A 15,784-nucleotide genomic window follows, 5' to 3' on the forward strand; every position below is an offset into this window, starting at 1 on the left:
CCGCATAGATACGGGAAAAGCTACAGAAGAAGAAGAAGTCTTTATTTATGTTATAATGGACTGATTGCAAGAGTAATGCAGTAGGTAGTCCAGGTCCTGAAGCATGGGCAAGTAATGTCTCACTGGCGGATGTCAATCAAAAGACACTGAAGCTGGTATTGTGGGAGGAGCCTGTATTTCCCTAAACTTCAGGGTAAGGCCTTTAGAAGCATCAGATGGAGTCTTCGTGTTGGAGGATCCTTCCAGCAGAATGCCTTCTTTCTTGGCTTCACCGCCCTTCATAATCACTACAGGGAGTTTCTCTGAGGTGTAGTTATTGATGCTTGTATAGTTACAGTGTGAACTTCATCTTTGTATTCCCTTTGAATTATTTATTCGATCGAGTACAGAATTGTGCCAAAGGGTTAGGACAAGGTCAAAAATGAGATTTCAGGCTACTTTCAGAGAACAATGGAAGGTAAATCACAAGTGAAAAATCAAAATTTTGTTAATCTTCATATTTAGTACAACAGAAACTTATTGGAAGTTCTTGAATTCAGCAAACAGTTAATATTTTGTGTCCCCCCTTTGTTTCAATAACAGCAGACAGTCTTTCAGGCATTGCTGCAACATATTTAATCAAAGCGTCCTTTGGGATTTTACTACAAATGTCTAATACACTCCCATAAAGTTTCTTTGGGAGGAACTTTTCATTTGTTAAGTTTTGATCTATCAAATTCCAGATCTGCTCAACTGGGTTGAGATCGGGGCTCTGTGGGGGCCATCACATCATTTGAATGACTCCAGCAGCTTCTTTCTTAGCTAAGTATTTTCTGCACAGGTTGGATGGTTGTTTGGGGTCATTATCTTCTTGGTAGTAGAATACTTTACCAATAATACGTAAACTACTGGGTATACCATGACGGATCAGTATCTGATGGCACTTGCGCTGGTCCATTATTCCACCTATTTTGCAAATATCTGTTGTCGTATCAGCATAAAAACATCCCCAACCCATCACACTGCCTCCCCATGTTTCATGGTAGGTGCTGTGCATTGAAGTAAGTATATTTCACCTTTCTTCCGCCGGATGTACAACCTACGCTTTGAACCAAGTATTTGAAACTTGGACTCATCCGTCCATAACATCCTTTTCCAAACATCAACAGTCCAATTTTTGTACTTTTTAGCAATTTCAGTATCATGACAGTATTTGGAGATCGAAGTAAAGGTTTCTAAACTGCTACATGACCAAATATTCCATTCTATTTGAGTCTTCTCGATACTGTAGATCTAGACACGTTTCTGTCATTTGGTACATGGTCGTTTATCTCATGCTTGAGTCTTCCTTCTGTTCCAAAGGCTGCATAAACGATGATACTTAACATCAGGATCATGGAGTTTAGGTGTTCTGTTTCTTCCTATTTTTAAATTTACCTTTCTCGATCTAGGATGCACTTGACGGTGTTTGGGGAGCATTTCAAGTCTGTAGCAATTTGTCAGAGTCCAACCAGCATCAAGTAAAGCTTTTATACAAACTCTCTACTCTGCTTACAATTCTCTGCGATTTTTAGGCCGTGGCATGACAACAAAACTTAATATACAGTGTTAACACTGTTTTTTTTAAATCAAGGTCTATTTGTGGAGTGCTCTTAAATTGATTTATTCTAGCATATACCATATGCTAGCTCCTTTTTATATAGTTAAGATACTGCATGGGGTACCATGACAGTTAGTTCAGACCCTAAGTTTGATCAATACGTTCATTCAAGCAGAGCCCTTATGACATGCCCTTGGTACAAGTATATGACAATTCTAAAGAATTATAAGTATTCTCACCCTGGCTCATCCAATTGTCAACAGGGATCAGTGAAGAATTACCATAGTGTTGAAATATAATTCTTTAATGGCATGGAAGAATTAGCCCCATAAAATTCAAAGAATGACAAAATATTATCTTGTCCTAACACTTTTGCACAGTACTGTATATTTTTTCAAATGTATATTAAAGTTTTATTTGCTAAGTGTTGTGCCATGTAAATGTTATAGTATCTTGTGTTGTTCAGAATTATGGTGCAATTCTATTGTATCACAATAGGTTACAGTTTTAACATTTAAGTTAAGAGCAACTGTGAACAGTCGGAAGATAAGAAATTGAAAAAAAAAAGAGAAAAAAGATTGATATGCAGATGTCGTATACTAAACCTCTTTAAAACTCAAATTTTTGTTTATTCATTTTTTTTCTTAAACATTTTAGTATAGGTTTCTATATTTAATTTGTAATTTCCAAAAGAAGAAAATATTCCAAATTTAAAGTCATTTAACTTACATTAAGGAAATATTTTTCACATTTTTAGCTGTAAGCCCAGGACTTAACTGCCTGTTTGTTGAGCAGGTCTCGGTAGGATGTTTGACATGTCAAACTCTGGTTTCCCTTTCCTGATGGAATTTAGCTAATCAGTTGGATGGAAAATCCTGCTCAAATTTAGGGTTAAACAAAATCCTAAGCAAAGCCAGTTCTCTTGCAGATTTTTGCTGTTAACTCCATTCTGTGTAGAAGTTTTTGCTTCATGTACAGCAACTACACATGTAACAATCAACTTGCAAATAAAATGTATATTTCGACATTTAAACATTTTTGTACTTTCATTTAATTTACATGACAGTAGATCAGCGTTAATTTTAACATTTTCTATCAACCTCATTTCTGCTCGAGTTATATTTATTTATAGTTCGCTTAGAAACTCTGTATTTGTAGTTCTAATTAATTTGTTGGTTTAATGTATACTGATATACCTCCTTATCAATAAGCTCTTGCAGTATATCACCTTGCTCAAAAATGGATAGGACAAATCCAGTTTTACTAGAATAACAACAATCTTTCTATTACAAAGTACAAATGTAGCGCTAGCATTAAACAATGTGTTTGTTGTTTTCGTTAAAATGGACAAAAGTATCAAACTATTTTCATTTACAAACCCTTAAAAACAGTTTTAAAAATAAAATTTTAAGAGTGTAGGTTATAATTATATAAAGTACAATTTTTCAACAACTTTGTGTCACAATAAGATGCCCTATTTACATAACAAAAATAAATGGAAGTAATAACTGATTTTGCTTTATAGCTTTTCTGTTTTTCATAGTTACAATGTAAATTCCAATGATCCTTTTTGTGCAGTGTAATAATAAAATCATATTAGCATATTTACAGAAATGGCAATGAAGTCAACACTAATTTATTAAAATAACACCATATTCGTCAATTGCAGTTTTCAATCTGAACGATACCTCATGTCAGAAAAATGACGAGGTTAGTTCCCTAAGATCTACGTATTATCATCCCTAATTATAAACTATATAAAAGGAAAAGGCAGCCAATCAGTAGCACTCACTGCTACAAGGGCTTTATCTGAATATTAATTGAACAACGGTATATTAAGTTTTGTGCAAACTATTATAAAGTTAGAATGGCGAAACGAAAGTTTCAGTATGGTTTTTTAATTATCTGTAGAGAAAGTCATTTTTTTCTACCTTTAATTGTCTAGAACAACTGAATTGACAGTCATTTTCATAATACGACTCCAGTTAAAAGCATATTTATTCAGTCATATCTCATATCGAACCACAGACCTTGTGATTAGCAACACAACACGAGAACCACAAGGCTAACATTTAGTGAATACGTTGTATAAACGTGATTGCTCTTTTGAACTGGGCAAGTCTTCAACTATAAGTTTTAAATCTGCCTTGCGGGCAACAAATACTATGAAATTATGTGGTAATTTGAGGCAGGCTAAGTTTTTCATCAACTTGGCTTATTGCAAAGTAACACGGTTTACTGATCTAGTTTTATTTGGTGTAATACAATACAGAATTGTTCCCAATTCGTAGTTATCACATATAACATTCAATCCCCGAGAGAAAATTAAGTTTCTCTTGCTGTGTTGGATTTTGGAACTTTAAGTTTGTATTTTATACTTCATCAAGATTAATAGTTAAAAATAGCAACATATCCGAAATGTAGTGCAGAAATTGCTGACATTTTGAATATCTTTAACTGTAACAAAAGAAAGTAAAAGAACATATCAAACGAATGTAAAAGATAAGGTATTTCAAATTACGAACAGGTTTGTGGTATTAAGAGAGAAAAACTTGACAATGTGTCGGTTTGCGCTAAAACAAATTTTATAACTGCATTGTGTTATCTGCGCTTTATCCGCAGCGGTGAATAGAACCCTAGATTTTAGCGTTGTAAGTCTTAAAGTTAAGATTGACCCACTGGAAAACAGACACTAAATACTCAGACCATTCAGGAGTTTCAAACAGTAACTTTATAGATGTTTGTTTGTTTGTAATTAAGCACAAAGCTACACAATGGGCTATATGTGATCTGCCCATCACGGGTATCGAAACCCGGATTCTAGCGTTGTAAGTCCGCTGACATATCTCTGTGCCACTGGGGGGCAACTTTATAGATAAACGTCTTATAACTAAGGATATATATAACGGTTCCCTGCGTTGTTTTCTGTAACTTTCAATATCCCCTTTGGAATTAGTTTTAAAATAAAAATTGAACATTACTCACCTTTCTTACTTTTATAAGCACATCGCAAATAACCATTCTCGGGTGAAATGTGTTTAAAACGCATTATTATCTAATATTTCTGCCAATTTATTACGATATTTTTAACAATAGTCTATTCAAAATGTTTCTATTTTACTATAATTAAAAATGGTGTTATTTTGGGAATGACTGTTGCATTACTATATACTCCAGAAATGGAAACCAACACAATAATTAGGAGTACACATGGTTATATAGGTAATACACAAACCTTTAATTCCAAAGTTTACTGCCAATACAATATACAAAAAATCAACACATCACACTCAACGTTGTTCGCGGCAAAATATTATAAGCCTTAAAATATTCGATAGAGACGTTCTACTTCGAGAAGGCCCCTGGCTGTTTTCAAAATCTCGATAATGCTAACACAACTGTAGGAATGCACACAATTGTGTTACATACGTATAGCTACACACAGATCACACATACGTATATATATATATATATCTATATATAACTTTGGGATCACAATTATTACCCAGGAATAGCTGGTAACGGGCCGAAGGGGTGTATATAGTATTTATCTTCATGAGGAACAAGATGTCCACTTTTTCAGGGCTAACGGGAACAGAACACCTGAGAATAGCAGCAACTTTCACTCTATACGAATGCACTAAAATTAATTTAATTGCAGAATAGATGAATACAGCTAACACTAGATTTAATAAACTTTGGCTGAAAACAGTAAGAAAGGCCACCCGCTACGTGCACCATGGATATATCTCGTGTATGAAGATATATTTATATAATGTAAAACTAACTGAGACCTAACACGGATTCTATACATGACTACATGTCTCACTTTTGTAGTTTGATACAAATCGGGGCTACAATAGCGTAGTCTCTCAATTCTTAAACTTCGCACCACCGAGTTATTTAAACCACATTTCGTTTATTCGGGTACATATAAATGTCACCGTTGTAAGCGAAATTAGAAGTCCTAACTCATTGCTTAAAGTAGAGGTATATTCGTATGAAACTTGTAGAAAAAAAAAGTGCAACAAAAGTTGAATCTTCCATTTTTACTTAAGCCTAGATCACAATTATATCGTTTATTCATTTTTTCTCTTAATGGTAGTCAATTAAAACTATGTTTCACTAACAAGATCATGAATACAATATTCTACCCAAGTCACAAAGAAAACACGTATCTCTTACAACACACCAATCCTTCTTATTTCTATAAATTAAATTATAGCTATCTGGTAATTTCTTTGCCATTAGCATATACCGTTGCAACTTGTTTACGGTATTTTTCATTCAAATTTATCTTCAGTTACTAACGTCAGTGGGTTGATATGATTTTAAACTGGTATCCCATATGCTACATTTTCTTAGTTAGGTGTACCAGTAGCAACTACAATAACACTATTTGCATGCTAAGTAAGCTCATGAGGAACTGCATAACATGCAGTTCATACCTGTCACATTAATTCCGTAGTTCTATGCAAACACGCACACATTTAAATGTTCTGAATTAGGTTCGTAGGATAACGCGGTATGTTAGTTAAAGTGCGTGCAATGAGTTCAAACCAGTTACTAAAAGCAATTTTTAGCACAGTAAAAGTTTTGATAATGAATCCGAAAATTGTCGCAACCGCCAAGTATAACATTGCATTGGAAAGTTAACCACCCAAACAAGAAACAACGATTTAACACAATAAATCACGGCAAGCTACAGGTAATAGTTTTAACACACAAAATGACTAGGAAGATAACACAAGTCTAAGTTATAATACTATCATAGAAACTTGTAACTTTACCACCATAACAGAAACAGTAGCGCAAGATACCTTTAGAAATTATGTTTTCCTGGTGTTTTGTACATGATTGGGCAGGTTTGGTCGCGAACATTAAATATCCACTTGGTTAGAGTTAAGACGATATATCTTAACTACACTTGCCTGAAGAATTCTGACCTACAATATTATCTTGCGAGGGTGCATATGCGACCTATGTTCTTTAGTAACTTGTCTAAAGAGTAACGTTAAATTACTCCCTTTTTTAAGTGTATGTGATCAAGAAAAAACAAGTTTAGAAAATTCACTATTTTCATGTTATATACCTTAAAAATATATATGTACAAATTATCAATATAAGAAATTCAAAATGTATATCCGTTTTTAATGACTGATTTATAATAACTCGGAAAAAAAGAGGCCTACTCTAACTCAATAAAAATCAAGGAAGCTTACAACTTGCATGAGTGAAACAATGTATCTAATAAAATCTGAGTGAATTAAAGAAATTTTCTTAGGGATATCAACAGACCAGTGCCTGATTCGTGTTTATAAAATAACACACTGCGTGGTTTGTATAATAGGTTACTTCAGTACCTTCAACATGATTTGCCATATAAAAACAAGAGTCAACTCTTGTCTGAGTTTATTATATATACCATAGAGAATAATTAGGAGTACAAGCAGGAATATCTATAATACACGTGAATATTTTTTACTTGTTACATTTTGGCACGTCATAACAATCACTTTCCAGTTCTGTAAGCACTCTACATTATACGTGTTTGGTAATCTTACTATTTAAAGTATTACAAAATACAAAGGTTAGGTGATTGTCAAGGGACTATAAAAGCAAACAGGGAAACAAACTTTCAACAAATGAGTTCTCCTTATACAGCAGTATTAAGCAACATGAAAATCAGGCATGTCTGAAAATAACAGGAGGAATTGTTAATGATTATTAATGTTTTTCAACAGTCTAACAATACTCTGATCTAACTATACCTCCTGTCAACCATTATGATGGAAGCCCATCTTTTAACTGGCAAACAGTGAGACAGTCACAAAGACCATCAAGCCATCTAAACACTGCATCTATACAGCAAAATTACTGGTGCTGTATAAAAATACTAGGCAAGGACAAAACTAGTAAAAATAAAAAGTATCTTCATACACTTAATTATCATGTTCATCATATCATTCCCTGAACAACTACACTGTTATGATTAAACTTAACATCTGAACATTTGTAAGAAGTTTAGCAGTATGCTATTTTCTGAACATTTTTGTAATCCCTCTACAGTTTTAGAAAATAAAATATAGCATTCAAATTCAACATACAAGTAATGTTTCAACTAAACATTTGTCACAACTAAATTACAATTTTATGAAGCTGTGTAATGAAACACTATATTGCTATTTTCATCACATTTTATTTAAATTGCTTCGAAACTGTTAAATAAAAGAACACCTCGAGATTTGTAATTACTCATCACAGCTATGAGGTATGTAGCCATTTTAATATTGTACTAGCATACCATGTTTTCTAAAACATGCCCAAGACATGCTGATTTCAGCATGAAAATAGGTATATTATACAGATGGGAAATACCAGCATCTGGTAGTCATCTCTTCAGGGTATGTGCGTTATGAAGAGGCAACCACAGTCTGATGTTAAAAAAAATTTGAATTCTTAATATCATCAGTTAAAATAAAATGTTTAAGGATTGCACTCCTTTTGTACACAGTAAACGTTATGAAAACAAACTCCAACATATTTTTGAATTGAACATCTTTAGCTGAAATTACAATAATAATTTAATGAACACAACTAATAGGCAATTGCCTGAAAGCACTAAGTACTCCATACAAACCAGGTTTTCTCCACTAGTCTTGTTACTGAGGAGACTTAAATTTTGTCTCCCTGGTTATCAAATTGAAATTCACCAATACTCTACATGTTTGCTTGTAGATTTTCACCTTCCTTTCCATACAAACACACAGATTAACAATAAATCCCCAAAACAATTTTAAATACATGTTTGATTTAATTTTCAAATTGATGTTAGTAGTTTCATTTTAGGCTTTTTTTTCAGCTGAGTATTCTGAAAAGATCACTAAAAACAAGGTAGAGAAAAAATACAGAAACAATTTGATTTGGAATTACTTTAAATTGGTACAACCTACAATCACGAGATCAATAAAATAAATGTAAATGTCACATCATTCATGTAGTTCTAAAAGCAGTGGTATTTACACTAATATTGTAACTAGGGATGCTGGTCTTATTATTATATCATTTACTTGACAATAGCATCAGATTTCTGCTGAAGACCTGATTGCCATATACTATGATGGAAATATGCACAAATGAGAAATAAATCGCTTCAACTTTTAGGGAGTAGCTGCAGTGTCAACTTTTAAAAGCCAACTTGTAATGGTTGATAACTACCTAACACTTGATTTTCACTAGTTTAACATAGAAACAACTTTTATAATGGAAATAATTATATGAAATTAAACCCAAAAATTTAATTTGGTATAGGAAATAAACTTAAAATGGGTTGATTTGCACTTTTAGAGCATCAGGAAGCTCTTATATATATATATACAATGTTCTTTGCAGGTACGATCAAATGGAAGGCATGCAGAACACACACAAGAAATCACAAATGTCTCAAATACAGGAAAAATGACTGTTGGGCAATGAAGCTAGCCTTCATAATACAAACATTTAAAATATTTTTTTGTCTTTTTTTTTATATATATTTTGAGATTATAATTAACAACATCTGGTGTTATCTTAAATCTACCACACAATTACGTTTGGTCCTTGAACATTTTATGGCAAAAACAAATCATCTCCAAGTGTGAGTTGAGAAGCGAGAGCACTTAACTCTTTCCACATAATATGACTGAAAGAAACTACCAAGCTGAGAAAACATTTTTCTCATGTTTAACACAGCTCAAAACAATACATCTAAGGAACACTACCTTTACAATTAAATCTAAACACTTAACTAAACCTACTCCATCACCAACATTACACTTAAACACAATAATGAATTATCAATTGTTCACTGTCAACACAGAAGAAGTTTCACAGCAAGATTTTAGTCTGCAATAACACTAAATATGTCAAATTTTTAACACATCTCCCTGCATCATCATCATCCTCATCACTACAGTCTCATTTGAACACAATTCAAAGAGAAACAAACCCTGTTGTCATGGAAACCAACCCTTAGCTAAAATATCACAAGTTGCACCTACTGTGGTAAGCATGCTCATGATCAGTTCAAACATCATTACATGTGAGCTGTGGAGTAATGCATATGAAGCATGTTTTGTACAAGCACAAAATGGCAGTAACTTATCTTAAAATTTCCACACAAACTTATGATTATTAAATCCAAAATATTATCAAAGCTTCTGAAAGATACAGGAACATTGAGTGGAATAGTTCTCCCACACCATACATCTAAAAACTAGCACCATGTATATTTACATGAGTGAACAATTACTACTTTGTGACTCTGACAATGGGAATTGGCAATTGTTTTTGTTTTATCTTTATATCCTTTGGATATGGAAGGGAGTGGACGGTTATATAACTACACACACCAACATACTGGTTGTTGATTCTGTGTTTCTGATCAAAGCCTGGTCACCCAGCTTGCATGCAGCAAAAAGACTGCAAAACCTGGCAAGGAATGCCTTACAAGAAGGTTTTTGCATTCTCAGGTCATGGGATGGATGTAAAAAAGGCTATCTTCATGAAGAAGCTGATGGGATTAATTAACATAAAATGGCACATTATCTTTGGTCATATTTGGTGCCATGAGTTTCTTCTAGTGTAGTAAATGGAGAGATTTTGAAGTTGTACTGATTTAGAATGATCTCTAAATTTGTGTGTTGTCACTTTGAAATGTAATAAAACCATGAACAGATACCTATTTCTCTTATAAGCTGAAGACATACAAAATACTTATTGATTACTTTTAGTAGAGCAATTAAGACCATGTCCCATGACTGAATGACACCATACTTGGTGTCTACCATACAAACAGAAAGTGAAACTATCTAAAGTTTGATATGTATTTTTTACACCACAGTAATGTACCAGACAAGACAAGTCTGTAATGTGACACTACCTTCACTAACACATTAAATTGTAATGGAAACATTGATTTGGACAACTCTGCCAAGTTACATTTACAAATGTATTGGTTATACATTATTATTTAAAATACAGAGCCTAAAAGTATTTGAATGACATCACCGGGACTTTCCATGTCCTGAAGAGCTATGCTGCTTTGTAAATGGTTAATGACTATTGAGGACAAAACAGCTGCAAAGTAATGTTCAATTAAAGAAACTCCATATAAATTCAGACATTATCAAACAGTAAGAATGTTTTCCTGTTATAATTACTTCTGAAACGATCTTCTCTTGCTACCTGGCTAGACAAGAATAGTGTAAACATCTTATACATTTTTCAGATAACGAATTGAAAGAACTTTTCCACAATTTGTTTATATACAATATTTTTCCAACAATCAAATCTCAGAGAATAAGTTTCACCCACTTTCTGATGTACTTAGCCCTATTAAGTACGTTTACATTTCATATCAAATAAAATATAAACAAAAACCTGACCAAACTAAAAACTTGTCGCTACAAAATTTTATCAGCTATTACATTTATATATTAAAAATTCAGTATTCACAAACTTAAACAAGTTCCCTTTTAAGATTCCTTAGAGCATTTTGGAATGGGTTTTCAAAATTGTCTAGTTCTCAATTTCTTTTGTTAGTGCTTGTTAAATGAATAACAAATATCAAGAAACTGGTAAAATAAAAGCAAAAAAAACACCTCCCATCTCTATATATATGTTTCTTTTTTTAAACAGAGAAAAAGCCATCTAATTAGACAAGAACACTTGTACATTAAATGCTATTATACATTTTCTTCTAATATAGAAATGAAGCAACTTTATTCTTCCCACAAAATTGGAGCTTAAGAATCCATAAACACAGCATAAAATTGAGGTTCTAGTATGAGAATATGAAAAGTTTATAAAATAAAAAGCCACTGATGTTCACATGCATAAAAAAAATGTTTTGACTTACAAAAGAATGACTAATATAAACATGATTATTTCTGAATGTTACCTTAATAATTAATATGGCAGAAAATTTCAATTAAGGCTCTCTTTTGTTAATTCTGGCACTTAAAATACTGGAATACTTCTCTTCAGATACTTTATCTAATTCTTATATTTAAATTATTTCACAATACAGCTGAGCATATTTGTAAGGAAGTTTTGTGATGTCAAACAGTCAGAAACAATGAATTAAACATAGAGCTTAAAATATCACACACTAAGTATTAACTTTGCATTCCCACAACCCCAATAATGAAGATACACTTTGGAAGGACCCATAAAATGTCATCTCATATTTTAGAAAAAATGGTTATTTATCACACAGACTTCTAAGAAGCCTACTCTGTTAAGTTTAAAATTTATTTACAAACAATTGTTTTCAAACGACAAAAGAAAAAGGAAAAAAAAAATGAAATAACTAAAAATTAATTTCAGCTCATAACACTACCTTATTAAAATTCTGCAATTTATTCTTTATCAAGTAAGCATTTTGACCATGAACCCAGCCAGAAGTGAATCACTCAAAATTTGTTGTGACTGGACATAGTGACACCACTACTAGCTAAGATTATTGGTGGACAAGGTCACATGACCTCACTACCCAGTAAGTCCACAGGTAAGAAGCAATTCATTGCAACATTTTGATCTCGTTCATTCACAGACTGTGGAGTACTCCAGACACTACCACCACCACCACCGGAGCCTGAAAAAGACCACAACTGAGAAGGGCCATTTGGATGGTTTGCACCATTCCAGGTACTAGAATCACCTTTTTCAGATGAACTAACTCCACGATTACCCCCATATAGGAAAGGAGCATTTCCTCTAAAATTAGGACCAATGGTGTTGTTATTTGGTGACTGGTTACCTGACCATCCCATTCCACTGGCACCTGCCAGTTGTCCACCACCAGTGTGACACAAGTAGCTCTGCACTTCAGCCTCTGAGGGAATTTCTGAAAATATAGTGGTGTTGCCAAGGACACAATTGTTGAGAGCTGACTGAGCTTTGACAGCCTCCTCTCTGGTGGAGTACTTAACTAGTGTGATTCCCTGATTCAAGAGAAGATGAAACAGCAGAAGAGGTCCATGTTGCATACAAAGAGTTTTCAGGGTAGAACCATCAATCTGAAATGAAGAGGGTTCATAAAAATGTAACTAACAGTTTGTTTACATAAAGACTGAACAGAAAAATTTAATACTTGTAAAACAGAATCATTAGACACCAGTTGAATTAATTAATATGCTATTATTCCTGGCAAAACTGCAGATAAACAGTTAAAACCCTTATCTAAAATCTTAGGTAGAAACTTTATATCCTAGCTTTTTGCAAGTATTTACCATAAAAATTTTAAATATAGTAGCAAAGATTTGCATATGACATATTTGTGGTCAGTGTTATGTTACAAAAGAAGAAACAATTCATCACTAAAAGTCTTAAGTATATTTTGCAATAAATGATCTTCATACTTCAGGAATAATATACAGAAAGGCTAGTAGAACTTCATTAAAACAGATCTTTTTACTTTGGAAAAATAACTTCAAAATCTTATGTTTCAAAACATTTTGATATATTTTTCCAAGGGTGACATCTGACAAATATGCATCAAATCAATACATTTTTTGTGAAGTGAAAACCTGATAAAAATGGCTACTCACCACATCCTTGGTCACAAGCAATTCATTAGTCTTTATCCAGGTTCCCAAAGTTAATATTATTAAATTATTTATTACACTGCTACATAAGTTGCATGCATAGGAATAGTATCCATACAGGTCCAAAGACCTTGGGCCTGTGCTTATTTATGCTGATCAAATGAAGCAAATTGTGGTTAATTAACATCGTATATGCTAATAAGCCAACACAGATACTTAGGCCAAGCTATGCCACTGGCTGGAGCATTTTTTTCTTACAATGCAGGGAACCATTTTGCTACATCTATACTATAAACATAAGTAAATTTGCAATGATGCCATATATTATGTCCTCCACATACTTTCATTACAAAATATCTTTTTGAATTTAGAAGAATCTCAAGATTGGTCCAGTTGCCAAAAGAAAAAAACAACAACAAAAATCTTGCAAGTTCTCATACATGAATTACTTAAACAGTGTGTGAGGCACTCTATAAATAACCATCTTTTCAGTGAACATACCTATTAGGGGATCTAGTAATACAGTTTTCTTTAAAGCAAGTTTAATAAAACACCAACACAAAACTACAATTCTATAACTATTTGAAACTCTTGGAAGTTACACATTAAAAATGTACATGCATTGTTTCAAAAGCAAAATCAGACTACCAATTTTGTAAATAGCATATTTATATTATGTGTTATCATATCAAAGCTACAAATAAATGCCCCATGTAAAGAAATGCATTTTTAAATATTGTAACATGATAACCTACATTTAAAAACTTATTTACAGAATTGCTAGGTGAAACTCTTACTTGAAATGTTTCATACATTTTAATTTCTTTTGAAAAAAGTCTACAACATACATACAGAGGTCAGTTGCAGTAAGTTACACTATTTTAATATGGTTAATATTACATTATTAATAACGTGTCTAACAAAGATTTTTGTCACTGTTTGATTTCAATTCCATTTTAAGATGAGATTTTAAAAATAAAATGCAACAAATCTTTGAATGGTATACATTTCAATAAGAATAAAAAAGCTTTTTTTTTTTCATCTGACCATGCAACAGTCCTACAATAACAAAATGGAGACTTTATTCAAGATCACGTGAAGTTTTCACTGACTAGTTTATTGAGATCACTATGTTCAAGCTCCTGTGTGTTACAGAATATGATATATCCAAATAAAATAACAAGGATATGCTGAAGCATGAAAAGCTTTGGAAACTAGACTAAATATAACAAACTTTACACATACTTTCCAAGTACATATATATAAATATTAGTACCTGAGGTGTGAGATTTCGAAGCACTAGGAAGGAATTTTGTTTATCCCATGCTGAAATAAAAACAAAACACAAATGAATTTTAATAGAATCTTATAAATATTTTACTTGACGACTTGAATAAAATTTCATTATCATGTTTATTCATTTTTTAACTGCATATATTCAAACTTCAATTATGTTTGACGAATGTAAGCCACATGAAATGCATGTGCATATACACATTTAATAACAATAATTATTACAATAACTATGTCATTATGTTTTGTAGAATCCAGACACATATACTATACAATATCAGAATAATAATGTTTTGGGATAAATCTAAATGTTTAAAATACATCATAAATCACAAAAAATATTAGTTTGTTTAATGCATAATAAAAATGCTTAGAGATTTTAATATTTGGAAAGTCTTGAGAATTAAAATAAATTTCTTCTATATACCTGGATTTGAACCCCAACAACTACTTGTGCCTTTCCCTTGCCCAGGTAAACCAGGAGGAGGTCTCTGTATCTTTGATCCTGGTGCTCCCCAGACTTCTCCAGAAGATAGACCCCAACTTGATTTAGAGCCATTGTACTTGTTAAGAGCACTAATTGAATAGATGAAGACGTAATAAGACATACAGTACAATGTAGGTACTTAATAATGTATTTAAGTTACTATGTACCAATTCACTATTAACTTATGAAACATCATAAAATGATTGATACGTACACATTCATTAATTGTTACAAATATCTTCACCTACCTTACAAAATGCTAATATATATGTGGTCTGATGAAGAGATAAATATTACAATGAATACATAGCCTACATTTATATTTACTTCATACATTTTAACTAATAACTATTTGACAAACCATGAGAAAATGAAGTTATAATTCCTAACTAAGGTTATAAAGTAATTAAGTAATTTATTGACTATCCCTTCATCTAGGTCATTGATGTAAATCAACAAGAGCAAAGATTCTAAGACTGAGCTCCAAGGTACCCCACTTGTGACATTAATCCAGTTTGACTGAACTCCATTGAAACAACCCTCCACTTTCTTTCATTCAGCCATTCTCCTATCCAATTTGCTAACCTATCCTGCACACCTAGAGATAATTTATTTAACAAGCATTTTATGTGGCGTCTTGTCAAATGCTTTATGAAAATCCAGATATATCAAATCTACACCCTTACCCTCATCTACATAAGCAGTAACCTTTTCAAAGAATGTTAAAAGATTTGTAAGGCAAAATTTTTCCTAAGTGACACCATGTTGACTATCCAATAAAATTCTAAACTTTGTTAAATGACTTTGCAAAGCATATTTTAAAAGACTTTCCGAAAC

General features: G+C 32.5%; 1 protein-coding gene across 4 annotated transcripts in view; it reads right to left on the minus strand.

The window, feature by feature from the left end:
• Nucleotides 1-4,793: 4,793 nt before the first annotated feature.
• LOC106472358 (protein Gawky-like) overlaps nt 4,794-15,784 on the minus strand; it is an 88,387-nt gene continuing 77,396 nt past the window's right edge. For all 4 annotated transcript variants that reach the window (XM_022401726.1, XM_022401723.1, XM_022401731.1 and 1 more), the window contains 3 exons: nt 14,888-15,036; nt 14,444-14,493; nt 4,794-12,639 (listed from right to left, as the gene is read on the minus strand). In XM_022401726.1, the coding sequence (XP_022257434.1) occupies nt 12,097-12,639; nt 14,444-14,493; nt 14,888-15,036 (742 nt within the window). In that variant the 3' untranslated portion in view covers nt 4,794-12,096. The remainder of the gene's footprint in view (nt 12,640-14,443; nt 14,494-14,887; nt 15,037-15,784) is intronic.

This window comes from Limulus polyphemus, unplaced genomic scaffold, assembly GCF_000517525.1.
Source record: "Limulus polyphemus unplaced genomic scaffold, Limulus_polyphemus-2.1.2 Scaffold119, whole genome shotgun sequence".
NCBI lineage: Eukaryota > Metazoa > Arthropoda > Merostomata > Xiphosura > Limulidae > Limulus > Limulus polyphemus.